Here is a 14,249-nt window from a genome sequence, read left to right as displayed (position 1 = left end):
AATAAGTGGGGCATGTATTTTCCTCCCACTTTTTCATTTTTAACCTTACCAACATCATTTTTTTCGGGAGATCAATCAATAATGTGCATTCAATGCAGTCAATAAATTCTCATATTGTAATTAATTAAAAAACCCTCATCAACTTGACAACTTTTCACTAAATCCTTGATTCATCTCTCGAGGGAGCATCATCAATATCGTTCATCAAATCTACATCTGGGGCATCATATCGACATTTCAACACACAACATCATATTGATCAAATTTTGGCAGCATATTCGACAAAAAATTTCTTTGAATCAACATGTGCACACACATCACTTCAAAGAGGGGCAAAATGTAGACGTATAAATCTAACCACTTTCCTAAATAAATATTTAATATTTATTTTAACCCCGTTCCTCTTATTAATTAAATTCTATTTAATTAACTTCTTCATTTTCATCTATTTGATTAAATAAATTACTCAATTTATTTAATTAAATTCACCTAAACCTTTTTTAGCCTTTAATTAAATAAATCACTTTATTTAATTAATTCTCCTTTTCCCCTTTTTAATTAAATTTACATTTAATTAAATTGATCCTTGCAAATAAATAAATCTAATTTATTTATTAAATCCCTCCACTTGTATTTATGCAAGTTGCATCTATTTTAGTTGAAATAAAGTAATTTAATTTTAATTAAAATCCTTTTCCCTCCACTTGCATTTTCCTACATCTCCCACTTGCCTCCTAAACCCATTCTAGATTCTTCTAATAACTTCCAATTTAGCCTAATTCATCTCCTAATTATTGTCACATTCCTAAGTAAAGAGAAGTCACTTCTCAAAGCCATCAAAGTCTTCAATAACCATTAAAGGCTTTATGTCTTCAAATGGTTAACCTCTAAAGTCTTCCAAACCATTAAAAGCTCTTAAATAACCATTTATGGTTAACTCATCTTTGACTTCTAGTTAGAGACTTTCCTCTAACTTAACCATCATTTTGATCCAAGGCTCTCATCAAGCATTCATAGCTTTAACCTTGGTTATCCTATTAACCCTTGCACAAGAGTTTACCCCTTGGGAAAAAGCTTTATCCATTGGATAACCCTAACCTAACCTTAACCCTTACCTCCTAGGGTAACCTTCATGTCTTCTCAAGCATTTAATGCTTCTTGCATCTCCTCTCAAGAAACCTCTTATTGACAATTATCACCATTTCATTGGTGAGAATTGTAAACATGGATTGATTAACTTTCAATCCTAGCCCTTGTTAAGACTATTCAATCTTGACTATCTATTGCCCTATTTTCTCTATAAATAGAGCTCTCATTCCTCATTTTTATATCAATTATCTTTCATGCATCTACATTATAGTCTAATTTACTAAACATTTTAGCCTCTCTTTGTTAGAATACCATCATAGCATTTAGGAGTATTTTTAATATCATAAGATATTCATGTTAGGATAGTATATCATGCTAGGATAACTGGCTAATGTTTTATCATATCATCATCTTCATACTAGCTTAATCATCATAGTTTTAAACATCATATATATCTTAGAATGCATTGATGCATATAAATCAAACATCACTCGTTCTTGGAGTTTTCATTCCTAAGTCACTTTGCTCAATGATTTGAGAGAAAAACATTGACTTTAGGGATCCTATGAGATAGAGAACAATGGGACACGCCTTGGGAAGTTAAACTGATTGAATTAGTTCATATACTTGCACCAAGAATCTCATTGGTGTGTGGGTCTTTTGGATTCGAGTTGTTCATTTTCGTCACTGCATTTTCTCGCATATAGTGTCATTTGTCCTTGATGGCAAAGGGGGAGAGATTGAGAAATTTTGAGATATTTCTGATAGGGGGAGAGACTCAAATTTGAGAATGAGGTTGAGCAATATTGTTTTGCAGATTGATCAAAAATTTGAGTTTAGTCATGTGTGGTCAAGTGTTGCCATCAATGACAAAGGGGGAGATTGTTGGAAGTATGTGTTGCTATAGTTGTCATTGATGTCAAACTTGTTCCAAATAGTTGTTGGTTCAGAATGTTTGTGGTGCAAAAATGCATCGCTTTGTTAGTGTTGTAGTTATTCTATTAGTTGTTTCAGAAGTGTTTAGGTCTAGAAATTGTTGCTGACATTGTTTGATGTTGTTATCTTCGTTGGCTATGCATTTGGCATCATGGATATGTTGGTTTTGTGGTCCGAAAATATCTTTGTGATATTCTATGTTAGACCTATCTTTGGGTCTGGATATGATTTATGGAAAGTAATTTGATGTGTTATGGGTCTCATCGTAGCATGTGGAGATCCGGATTAGAGTTATTTGTATTAGAGGATATGTTTTGATCGTTAATTCCTTATATGGATGTGTAGCATGTTGGTATGTTGTTAGTCATGTTCCAGTGATTGCGGATTCTTCAGAAAATGTATTTTGGTACACTCTTTCTCTTGGAGTGGATCAACGTGTATTTTTTGTTTGGAAGGTATTTTTTTGTTTTCGATTGACTTGGTTCAAGATTTTATGATCCATCTTGCATATAAAGAATGTTGTGTGTAGAGAGTGTTGTAGTGAAGACATGTGGAAGAAAGGAAAAAAGGAGGTATGTGATCAAAGAGATTTAGAGCATAGAAGAAGAGTTGTGATTGAATGACATGCAAGCTATTTTGAGACTGTGACAGAGATTTGTGACAAAGTATTGACACTTGAGGTTTGAGTTATGTGTGTTGATGTTGGTTGCTTGATGCAGAGTTCAAGAACAACTTCATGATCAAGGGATCCTTCTTTTCAATCCATATTTGTATCTTGCCCCATTGCAATTAACTTCAGGTTTGCATGTCCTATTTTTTGTATCTTGCCCCAAGACTAGTTAGCCTTGGTTTGCAAGTCCGGAGCAATGAGCTCATTCTTTCTAATCTAATATATATAATGGATATATTTTGTGGGCAAGTGCTCACCGCGGTTTTTCCCTGTTTGGGTTTTCCACTTAAAATTTTTTGGTGTTCAAGTGTTGGATATGTGTTGTTGATTAATTGTTTATGTGCTACATTAATTTTTGTTTAGATTGATTCACCCCATCCTCCCACTCTCAATCCTTCCTTGAGTTCAACAACTTTCACCTTCTCACTAGTTGAATGTAATTAAAGCAATATTTTCCAACGCCTTTAAATGATTGTCAACTCAATAAAAGATGTCATAATTTCAAAACAAAAAACAAATGCATTAAAATAAATAATTAAAGAATTTAAAAAATAAAAGGTGAATGTGGATAAATAAAGATAGATAAGAACTAAAGACATAAACCAAATTTACATTCCACAAAATCATGAAAGTGTTTTATTTCCTCATTTATTAGTTGGGAGTTGGTCTTACTCATTATTTAAACAAAAAACTTTAAATCGTCCTAGTTGGAAAGCATTTCATAGCATTGAAATTAGTTAGGACAATAAAATGAGACACATTCCGTGCATTCGAGAAAGTTTTTTAAGCACAACTTTAGAATTCAAAAAGTAATAATCTATTGTATCCTATGAAAAGCTGCAAACAAATTTGTTCAAACTAGACATAATTGTCTCTTCCATTTCTAAATATATGCAAATGCTTTGTTCAAAAATATCAACGCAAATAAGAAAATACTTTTTGTAAGCTCTGTACAGAAGTACTTAGACAATTTTGCCTAACCCCACTTTACCAACCAACTCAAACAGCAAATAATTTTCACTTTATGGAGTACATATAATCTCAAGAACTCAATTATTCAAACAAATCTCTTTGATAATGTAAGTTACAGTAAACATGTCATACTATCATATTAAAAACATGTCTTACTAGAGTATTCTCTATCTAACACGCTTAAAAAGCTGTTAAATTTCAACGAATTAATATATACAGTCAAATATCAATCAGCTAGATAAGGTCTATAATCAAATATGGAGGCTAAAATCCCAAGCTTTGAATCCCATGAACCTGGTTTTTCAAACTATTAATTTATTTTTGCCCTAATTCAACCTGTTCTTGACACTGACGTTGTGGTGCATGCCAGAACAGTAGCTGTTAACCCCGAGTCATTAAAATGTACCAGAAGAATCTGTAATACTGTAGAATGTCTGAGAAGAATCTGTAATACTGTAGAATGTCTGAGAAGAATTAGTAATACAAGATCACCACGCTCTTTGTCAACGTAGACAATAATGAGAATCTGCCACGTTACAGAGAGAAGATTGACTGGGACGTAGTAGTGCTTGTCCTTTCCCTTTGTGGTGTGGGAAGAATGGGTCTTTCGCTCATAATCAATCCAAGGACGGCGACCTTTTGTAGCACACCTCATATTCCATACCACGGTGGCAACAAGTCCGGAGAACATTACCACGTGTCTGACTGTAATCCACTATGAAAATGGAAATGGATTTTTTTTTGAGTCTGTCCATCTGTTTTTTTGTCAACAAATTGTTTATAGTGAGATTGTTCCGTATTTCACAAAAGAGACATTTAGCTATACTACAAACAAGATGTACATAGAAGGGGCCTTATTGCCGATGTTTCAATGCTAGTTAAAAAAGGTTGAAATTATGGATAAGTTCCGTTGGCCCAAAATGATTGTTGAAAAAGGAACTGTCATAGAAAAAAGACTCGGAAGGAACAAAATACCAAGTGGATGAAATTGTGGGAAGTAAATCTGCATGACTGACCTTGCATTAAAAAGGAGATAAAAAAACAATGAGGCAGAAAAGAAGCATGCTATATCAAAGAATTTAACCTTACTTGGGAACATATGATGAATTTTGAGATAGGAAAGGCTAAAATTTTAATTGCACATAAAAATTCAGGAATACTATGTGGACAAAACAGCGAGGCAGAAAAGAAGCATGCTATATCAAAGAATTCAACCTTACTTGGGAGCACATGATGAAAAAGATTATTTGAGATCTGCGATCAAAGGAAATGCCAAAATTTTAATTGCACAGTTGAGGACTGGATCTCATCATTTGAGATGTGAAATTGGTAGATTGAAGGTGCCCAAAGAAGACTGGGAAGAAAGGATGTCTATTTTTTGCAGCAAGGGAGCGGTGGAAATAGAATGACATTTCATCAAGGAGTGTGCAACATATGAAGATATTCGTAGCTAGTTTGATAATGACTTAAAGGTGGACAATTTGAATGAGCTTTTTAAGAGACAAGGCTTCACAAAACAACAAGTTTCTTACTCAAGATTCTTAACAGAAGAACCAACATGGAAAAGATCTTTGAAAACAAGTTGATTTGGTTCTTCTTGGTCCCTTAGACCGCTGGGTCTTGTGGATGTCATAAAAATTCCTTCATTCATTCACTCACTCCTTGCTCACCCAACCCCCCAATTACTAACTTTAAAGAAACCAAAAACTTGATAATTAAAAGTCATTGATAAATTTCACATGTACCAATAGCTGCCTACTTGTATCCCTCATAGTTAAAATTTGTAAACTTTAATTGAAGGAGTTGTGCAACTTTATTGGTACTCATAGTGCACAACTACTAGAGTATTTGTGCATAAGTATTGAAAGTTTTTGAGGTGCATATGAAGACAACCAAAAAAATTATCAAAATCTGATGTACCGTTTAGAATGTGGGTGCACAAAATTAATTATAACGACAACTGATACTCTTACCCTGCCCTATTCCTACAAGATTTGAACGAACTTCTTGAAGAAACTTAGAATTTGAACAGTGTGCGATAATGGTCTCCACGCTGTCTGTCCCAAGTGTTTGATGATGTTGATGGGACATCCCTAGCTGGCCTCATATATATAATATTAAAGCTATATGTAGATATATCACTATTGTTGTGGCTTGGTGCTACCTGGACAAATATGATATCCAGATGTCTTTTTCTCAATCGGTGGGGCGTTTTGATTCGGTAGACGGTCAACAGCCATAAACAATGCCGCAATAATCTATTAGTCAACGTATGTGGATTGCGCAAGCAAAAAAGTCAAACAAAACTGGCTCGAACATCATCCTAAGGTGTCTGTAAGTCAACCCCTACCACCTTCATGAAAACTGCCATGATTTCACAGTAGACCACCTAGTACAAACAAGTGCTATAAATGCAGCAATGGAGTCAGGGAGAAATTGGGGTATTTGGAATGAAAGAGGTGTCGGGAGAAGAAAATTCAGAAATTCTAGGCGGTGAATTTTGGGTCTAGAACACAAGGGTTGACTTGCCTGATTGGTCTCTTTTTTCTTTCTTTTCTTATTTTAAGTTAGGAAGACTGGGTCATTGTGAGGCGGCAGTAGACTTTTCTTCCTCAGTTAAAAAATCTGTCTTTGACCCACTAAATTCACCCTTTCTTGAATTTAATCCAACTTTAGGAAGCATACTTAACCAGGAAATAATATACATAAATACACGTTGATCTTTGGATTGTAACTCAATTTATCCTTTGCTGAATTAGATATAGATTCTGAAATGGCCGGGGTGTCGTGTAAGAGAGACTTTGAGGGTGGGGAAGATGCAGAAAAGGGTGATTTTGTTGGGGTGAAGCATATGACTGATGTGGGTTTGCAGAGACTTCCCACCAAATATGTGCTCCCTGTCACTGAGCGTCCAATTTTGAAACCGGTAGCTGTCATTCAAGAAAGACATTTGCCAGTCATAGACATTTCTGGCCTGGGAGGTGAGAGGCACTCAGAGGTTGTCGCTGCAATTGGTCAGGCTTGTCAAGAGGCTGGATTCTTCCAGGTATAATAACAAGTAATTATGTATTATCGACTAGTTATATTGGTGTGATGTATAATCATTATGTTTTGGCACTAAAGTTGCAGATTTGATTTAGGGTCAAGACCATAGAGATTTGCAGCTTGAAGTAATTGTTCCAATCATGTTGGTGGTATCTACTGTAGCAACAATTTCAAACATGAGTTTAAACTTTAAATGATGTTAGCTTAGCGAATTTCTCTTAATTTTAGTCTTTATCTTAGTAATGATGAGATTAACTTGGACTTAATCAATCTCATTATAATATTATTATGCTCTTTCTATAGATTGTCTGGTGCACCCCATGTTAAAAACTCTGTGATGGCTAATGTTGTTATCCCAGCTCCTTATAAATTTCATGGCTATTTGTTCTTTATTCATCAATTTCTTTTATGATTAAGCAAGATTATATTCAAGAGATGATGTTGTTTCTGAATTAAATTGTGTTAAAGATTGTTGAATCAATATTTTAGATCACATTCCATGATCTATCATCAGGATGAAGAAAGCTAAAAGAATCCAAAAATCTTTAACACAAATTAATTTAAAAACAGCATTATTTCTTGATATTATGAATTGTGAAAATCACTTATCACTGCTTATATTCTTTAATCTAGATGGACTGTTAGAATTGTTCTTTAATCTAGATGGACTGTTAGAATTGCACTTCTAGTGGTGTAAATAATGTTTGCAGTTTTAGCCTTTGAGAAATGTGACATTGTGGTTGTGTTTTAGTGCAGGTGGTTAACCATGGCGTTCCTGTATCCATGATAAGAGATATTATGAGAGTGGCATCAGAGTTCTTCGAATTGCCTCTAGAAGAAAGGAAGACATATATGTCAGATGACATGACGAAGCCAGTGAGATATGGCACCAGTTTTAATCGACTCAAGGATCAAGTCTTCTGCTGGAGAGATTTTCTCAAGCTCTACTGCCATCCCACCCAAAAATGGGTTCATCTCTGGCCTTCAAATCCTCCTGATTACAGGTCAGCCATTAAGCCAAACCACTATTAAGTAGATTGCAGTAGCATGGAAATAACTGTTTATTGTTGGACAATTGTTTGCATTTAGTTTTTTTTTTTATTTTTTATAATGTAAATTTTGTATGATAATTTTATCTAAAAATCTGTGGATGTATCTAAAACGTATATAATAAAACAATTGTAATTCATTCATTATCAGTTAATCTGATCATTAATCAAGAAGCTCTTGTGATCATTTGATCAATAACCTCTTGTAATCTCTTGAATCTATATTTCAAATTTATATTTTTTTCATCTATATCTTTTGTCAAACTTCAGAACTAAATTTTTCTTATGTGATACAATGTTATGCAGGAAGGTGGCATTAGACTATAGCGAGGAGATGAGATCAATGGCAGAGAGACTGATGAGTGCAATTATAGAGAGCCTGGGATTGCCACAAACTTACGTTGAAAAAATCTGCAAGGATGGCAGCCAGGTTATGGTTGTTAACTTTTATCCGGCATGCCCAGAACCAGAGCTCACATTTGGCATGCCACCACATACAGATTACGGTTGCATGACAATACTTCAACAGGACTCTGTGGGAGGCTTGCAGGTGCTGAGAAATGGCGAATGGGAAGCAGTCCATCCTGTACCAGATTCTTTCATCATTAATATTGGAGATCATCTAGAGGTAATAGTTCTGCAATTCCAATAAAATTTAAAACCCAAGATAGACTTCTATGTAAACTGGTACAAAAGTGAAATGTTCAGCAGATCAATTCTTATCTTAATATTATTCATTTCTAATTTCTAAATTAACTTCCAAGTTTTGTTAACAGCATGAATCTTATTAATGATATCAAATTTCTATAATCCATGATGATAATTGTAAAATTGTTTTTGAATTCAATTGTGTCAGATTGTTTTGCATCAACGTTTTGGATCACATTCTATGATCCATCATCAGGATGATACAAAAGAGCATGAATATTGTACAATCCATGATATCGATGTACATCGATCTTTGAATTTGATTTTGTGATATTGTTTAACATCAATATTTTAGATCATATTCCATAATTTGTTATCAAGATGAATTTGACTTAGAGAAATAAATAAGAGACAAAGAGAGAAAAAACCAGATTAGTCAAGTTTCGTATCATTTTCTTATATTTTTAGGGTTCATGCCATGGCTTTCTCTCTATCAATCTATATATCTGAGGCAGATAATGCTCTTTCCAACAGATTGGTTTGCAGATTTGTGTTATGTGTTGAATCTTAGTTTCGTAATTTTGATTTTGTCCTTTACACTTGATGTTGGTTCTAAGTTTCTCATATATTTATCCTCATTACAAAGGGACTTCTGACAGATAGAATTTCAAAGCTCTGACAAGAGACACTTTCATTGGAACAGCTTTTCGGCCATTGCTTTAGTACAGTATGTTTAGACAAAAGGTGTAAAGATGGTCGTGCATGCACCCACTCCATTCTCTCTCTCACCAATCTTTTGGATGTTTGACTTAGATGTCTCAAATCTTTGGGAGATATCTTGGTGGTATCAGTGGATTCTTTCAAATCTTATAGAATAGATCGCAATGAGTATCAATGATTAAACTTTTTCCTAAGTCTTGTGTCATTGTATATGTGTTAGCAGGTTTTGAGCAATGGAAAATACAAGAGCATAATGCACAGGGCAGTGGTAAACTCAGAGAGATCAAGAGTTTCTGTAGCAACTTTATTGAGCATGCCTTTCGAATCAAACATTGGCCCTGCTCCAGAACTCATTGATGAGGATCACCCACCACATTACAGGGAAACAAACTTTTCTCACTTCATTGATCTCATCAGCACCAAGACATTCAAAGCAAGAGCATTGTTGGACTCACTCAAGCTCGCTTGATTTTTGACATTAATCTTTACAATGAATGAGCAGCACCACCTTATATCTAGTCTTTAATGGAGGAATAAGCCATCCATATAGATATATAGAATCATCACGAGTTGGAAAGTTTTTGCTTGCAATAAGTATTCTACTTGTTCTAATTAATAAGATATGCCTTTGTCTGATCTCTTGGAGCTTCTTGTCTCTCATGTCTCTGTACTGCATTCATTCTTAACTATAATATATTCTATACAATCTACATATTTATTACTGAAATGTTTTTTCAATTCTCTTGTCAGAGAGAAAATAGTATAGTAGTTACTGCTAAGATCTTGTTAGTGCGATCCTTTTATGTCAAGGTTGGACTAGAGAAAGTAGGTAAAAGGAATATAACAAGTACAACCATGTGCACACCGTCACTCAAATAGAACAAAGGCCATAAAAGAAAAAAGTGTTCTAATGTCGCTCATTCTCGACATACTTCATGCTAGTCAAGAAACCACTTCTTTTCTATTTAAGGATGATTGTTTTCCTCGAGTGGGATGACAATGGAAATGTTGTTTCCACAAGTGGGACGACAATGAAAATGTTGTTTGTTTACATGAGTTTTTGCATTTGATTTTTTTTTTTTAATAAACTATAAATATATTAATTTCTTTGGGTGGAATGGAGCATGAGAATTGGATGAAGAAAAGGGATAATATGCTCATTTTTTTTTTGATATCATGAACTTTGTGCAAATAACTTTTTTAAAGTACATACACAAATGCGATGCTTTTCATGTAGAGAACCTAATTTATAAGCCAATGGAGGCAATCCTTAGTTGGCATATGCAACTAATGTTATTAGTTGGCATATGCAATTAATGTTATTTATCTTGTCTCTTGTTCATTTCGTAAGGATCAACTAAATCATACTCTATCAAATTCAAAAGACTAAGCTTTTGTGGATCTAACAAATTTTGAAGTGAAATCAACTATACTAGAATTGAAGGAGGAAATGCCTTCTTTGTAGGTTTGTTGATTTTTAGCCAACTTTTTAGTTCTTAAATGACTACTTTCAAAAAAGTTATGGGTATTAATTTCTCCAGCCTTACCAAAAGAATTTATGAGTGATCTTCTCAAGTGTAAGGATGAAAAGGCTAGGGTTTAGAGGGGTAGCCTCTAGTTTTGGGACAATGTTGGGTTCTTCATACAAGATTGGCTTCTAAATTTGATCCTACACATTGGTCTCTAAGCTCAATTTTGGCTTGGGTCAAAATTTATAGTTTATCTATAATATTGGTCCTTTGCAACCCTTTCAAAGATATAAAACATTCAAGTGCTTCTCTTGTTTTAATGGATGACAATGTTAATAAAGGTCTCTTTGGGATCTAAATACACATCACTATTAAGGTGGACATGTCTAAACCTCTACCAAACTAGATCAATCTCCTCTTTTTGGAAGGAACTCAGAAGGAAAAGGCTCAAATGGGCATGCATGTACCCCTATGTGCTCTTTCTACCAAAAAGTGGGGTTTGTATCAAAATTTCATAATTTAAGAAGTAAAAAGGTTGAATAAATTAACGACTCTTGATGTGGTAGGGTAACACAAGGAGGATATGGATGAATCTTCTAGCTCTCCATTGAAGGTGTCCAAGGTATAAACATTTCTCCATGTATTAGAATCCAATTATCCTTTTTTAATCGCTTACCACCCTCTATATGCCCTTGTCATGCTTAAATTAACGAGGCTATATAGTAAATCTATTGCAATCTTAATTAAATATCAATCACTGCATATAGGTGTTTCTCTTCTTATCGTCAATGATAATCATAATGCTAATGGCCATGTGCCAAAAGATGATTTTTCACAAAGATAGGACATGTGCAAGGAGATAAATTTAGGAGTACCACATTTGTAAAGATCTAAATTCACTAGAGCATCTCTAGAACTATCACATTCTAGGTATTTGTGAAGGGAATTACGAAGATAGATGTCTCATGTTTACTTGAAGTTGCAAGTTCCACCAAACCATTAGTTCTTAAAAAAATAAAGACTCATGTTTTATGATAGATATATATCAAATAGATAAATTGATTTTTGTTCAATATAAGAAACAATTTTTTTTATGAAATTCATGTAATAAAATTTTAATGGAATCATGGCACATTGCACCACAATAACATAATCTAGGAAATAGGTTGTAGTGTATATATATATTTATGTTAATCAACATAGACAATTTTGGCATTTGATATTTGATATTCTTGAGACATAAGTAATAGAGAATCTCTTTAGTAAAAATATTGTTATGAGAAGTACAATTACATGATGTGAATGATTATGTGAGTAGAGAAATTCAAACCTCTATTGAGTTGGCCACTCAACTAAGGATTTCAAATAGAATGGTAGAGATAAGTAATTTATGTTTTCATCAAGTTTAAAAGAAATGAACAACACTAATCTTTTTTTTTTTAACTCAAATCATTTGAAAAATACGTATTTGTTTTAAAATTTTGAGATGATGTAAATTGATGAAATGTAGACTTTTTAGTATAGTTTATATTTGTATTTTTCAAATTACAAATTATTTGAATGTAATATTTTTAGAAAAATTGCTATATAATTTAGTTGATGATAAAATGGTGAAATTTGAGACTAAGGGTGCCTTTAGTTTTTAATATTATTTTTCTCATTCAATTTTTTTCATGTTAATAACTTGAAACACATACATTTTTAATCTTATTTCAATAATTATATATTTTAATCTCTAAAGTATTTGGTAAGTAGGAAATGAGATCCTAGCCTAAGGATACAAACTAAGATCTCGAATCTTCGTTTGTGCATATCATGGGAATCATAAACTAGGTTCAACTACAGTCCTAATAGGAGAGTTGAATACTACGGGTTTATGATTCTTTTAATTGTAATGGATTTGATATTGTCAAGTTTATGCAAATAAACTAGGTTAAATGGTGTGCAAACTGGTAACTTTTAGCAAAAATAATGAAATATAAAATTGGAAATCAACAAAGAAGCTAAAATCTAGAAATGAGATACAAAGAGGAACCTATAGCTACAATTTGGAGTAAAATGTGCTAAACACTAGAGAAAGTTACCCTAGTCTAGGGTGTCTTTATTTTCATAAGGTTTTAGATATCTATCACAAGGTTCTATAGATCTGACTCCTCGAATCTTAGAAAAAAGGCATTGGACACTAGAGCAGTTCAACATAGTCCAAGGGTTTTGCATGTTTAAAATTTGGAACTATTTGTTTCAATCTACTTTTCACTCTTATAGCCTCCTCTACGATCGAATTTGAACTTGCACACATGAAAATAGAGAAAAATGGTTGCGTTGTATAGGGGCTTCCCTAAGTCAAACCCCATAATGGTGTTCTCACCTCCACAATAGTAATGATTTATGATTAAGAGAGCTTATCCTTAGGAAGGATAGAGGCTAAATCATAATGGTGGTGGTACAATTCTCTTTAGACATTTCCTTTAAGTTTTGATGCAATAAAATGACAAAACATAACATAATTTACTATAAAATCACATTTGAAGGTAGGTTGTTGTAGCTTGTTGCTCCTTGTACTCAAACCTTCTCTTGAATGAATCAAATTAAGATTCTTGAATTGTGATTATATAATGAGTTAGATAAGCTTTGTGAATGATAATGGTTACTTTATATAGGGTTCTCAAGGTATTACAAATTGAGGCCAACATCTAACAGTCAAATGAAAATATCAGGATTAGATCACAAATGACAGAGGATGACACTTCAACATGTTTGAATTTGAGCCCCTTTTGGAGGGACTGGGACATTAGGCACTCTAGTCCACTTATACTAGGGTTTTGGGTTTCCCCAATCCTCCCATCCAAAGACTAGAGAAGGTGGTGGTAGAGTATCAAGATTGAGGACATAGGATCTAGTCTCAACACTATAATATGAAAAATAATAGGATAGTATAAGGCCCAAATAGGATTGAAATTAAATAAGAGAGGGCACACTAAAGCAAGGTCCAAATAAAGTGTGAAATTGTAAAGAGGTTACAAAATTAATAAACTATATTTAGCCCCTATTTTAGTGGACTATGAACTTACACTCATACATGGGATAGGATGACACTAATTTGAGGCAAGATCCCAATATTAGGATCCTATCAATACACATAAAAAAATGAACCATGCTTATATACAAATAAAATAACGTTAGTACTAAAGTAAACAAAAGGTTCCAAGTCAACTAGGTGAAGAGACATTGATCTAAAGGTTTTCTTAAGCCTTAATATTATTCTCAGAATGGTATTAAAAGAGCACAAGTGAACTTATAGAAAGAGACAAGAGCATACAATAATTATTGATAATACAAGGATCCATGTTCCAATACCTAACACGTTGTGTTATGTTGGGTGATCCCTATAGTGCAACAAAATGATGACACTAGCAAGCCACACTATACTAAGTAATTAACGCTTGAGAAATTATAATTGATAACAGCAATCATGCTAACAATTTGTGTTATGTTAGATGACCAATGTGTCAGAAGGCATAAACAAAAATGATCACAACTAGCAAGCCACACTATACTAGGTTACCAACGCTTTGGGGAGCATAAAACATGTTCAATAGAGGATCAAGATAACAAGTTGTGTTATGGTAGATAATCACAACAAATTTTATA

General features: G+C 33.5%; 1 protein-coding gene across 1 annotated transcript; it reads left to right on the top strand.

Moving 5' to 3' along the window:
- Window positions 1-6,123: 6,123 nt before the first annotated feature.
- Window positions 6,124-9,820, top strand: LOC131041633 (probable 2-oxoglutarate-dependent dioxygenase SLC1). Its single transcript, XM_057974784.1, has 4 exons — window positions 6,124-6,713; window positions 7,469-7,716; window positions 8,068-8,389; window positions 9,353-9,820. Exons 1-4 carry the CDS (start codon window positions 6,441-6,443, stop codon window positions 9,596-9,598), a joined length of 1,089 nt encoding a protein of 362 aa, XP_057830767.1. The 5' UTR covers window positions 6,124-6,440; the 3' UTR covers window positions 9,599-9,820.
- Window positions 9,821-14,249: the final 4,429 nt, after the last annotated feature.

The sequence above is a fragment of the Cryptomeria japonica genome, chromosome 8 (assembly GCF_030272615.1).
Source record: "Cryptomeria japonica chromosome 8, Sugi_1.0, whole genome shotgun sequence".
In the NCBI taxonomy this organism is placed as follows: domain Eukaryota; kingdom Viridiplantae; phylum Streptophyta; class Pinopsida; order Cupressales; family Cupressaceae; genus Cryptomeria; species Cryptomeria japonica.
This window is presented reverse-complemented; position numbering and strand designations above follow the sequence as displayed.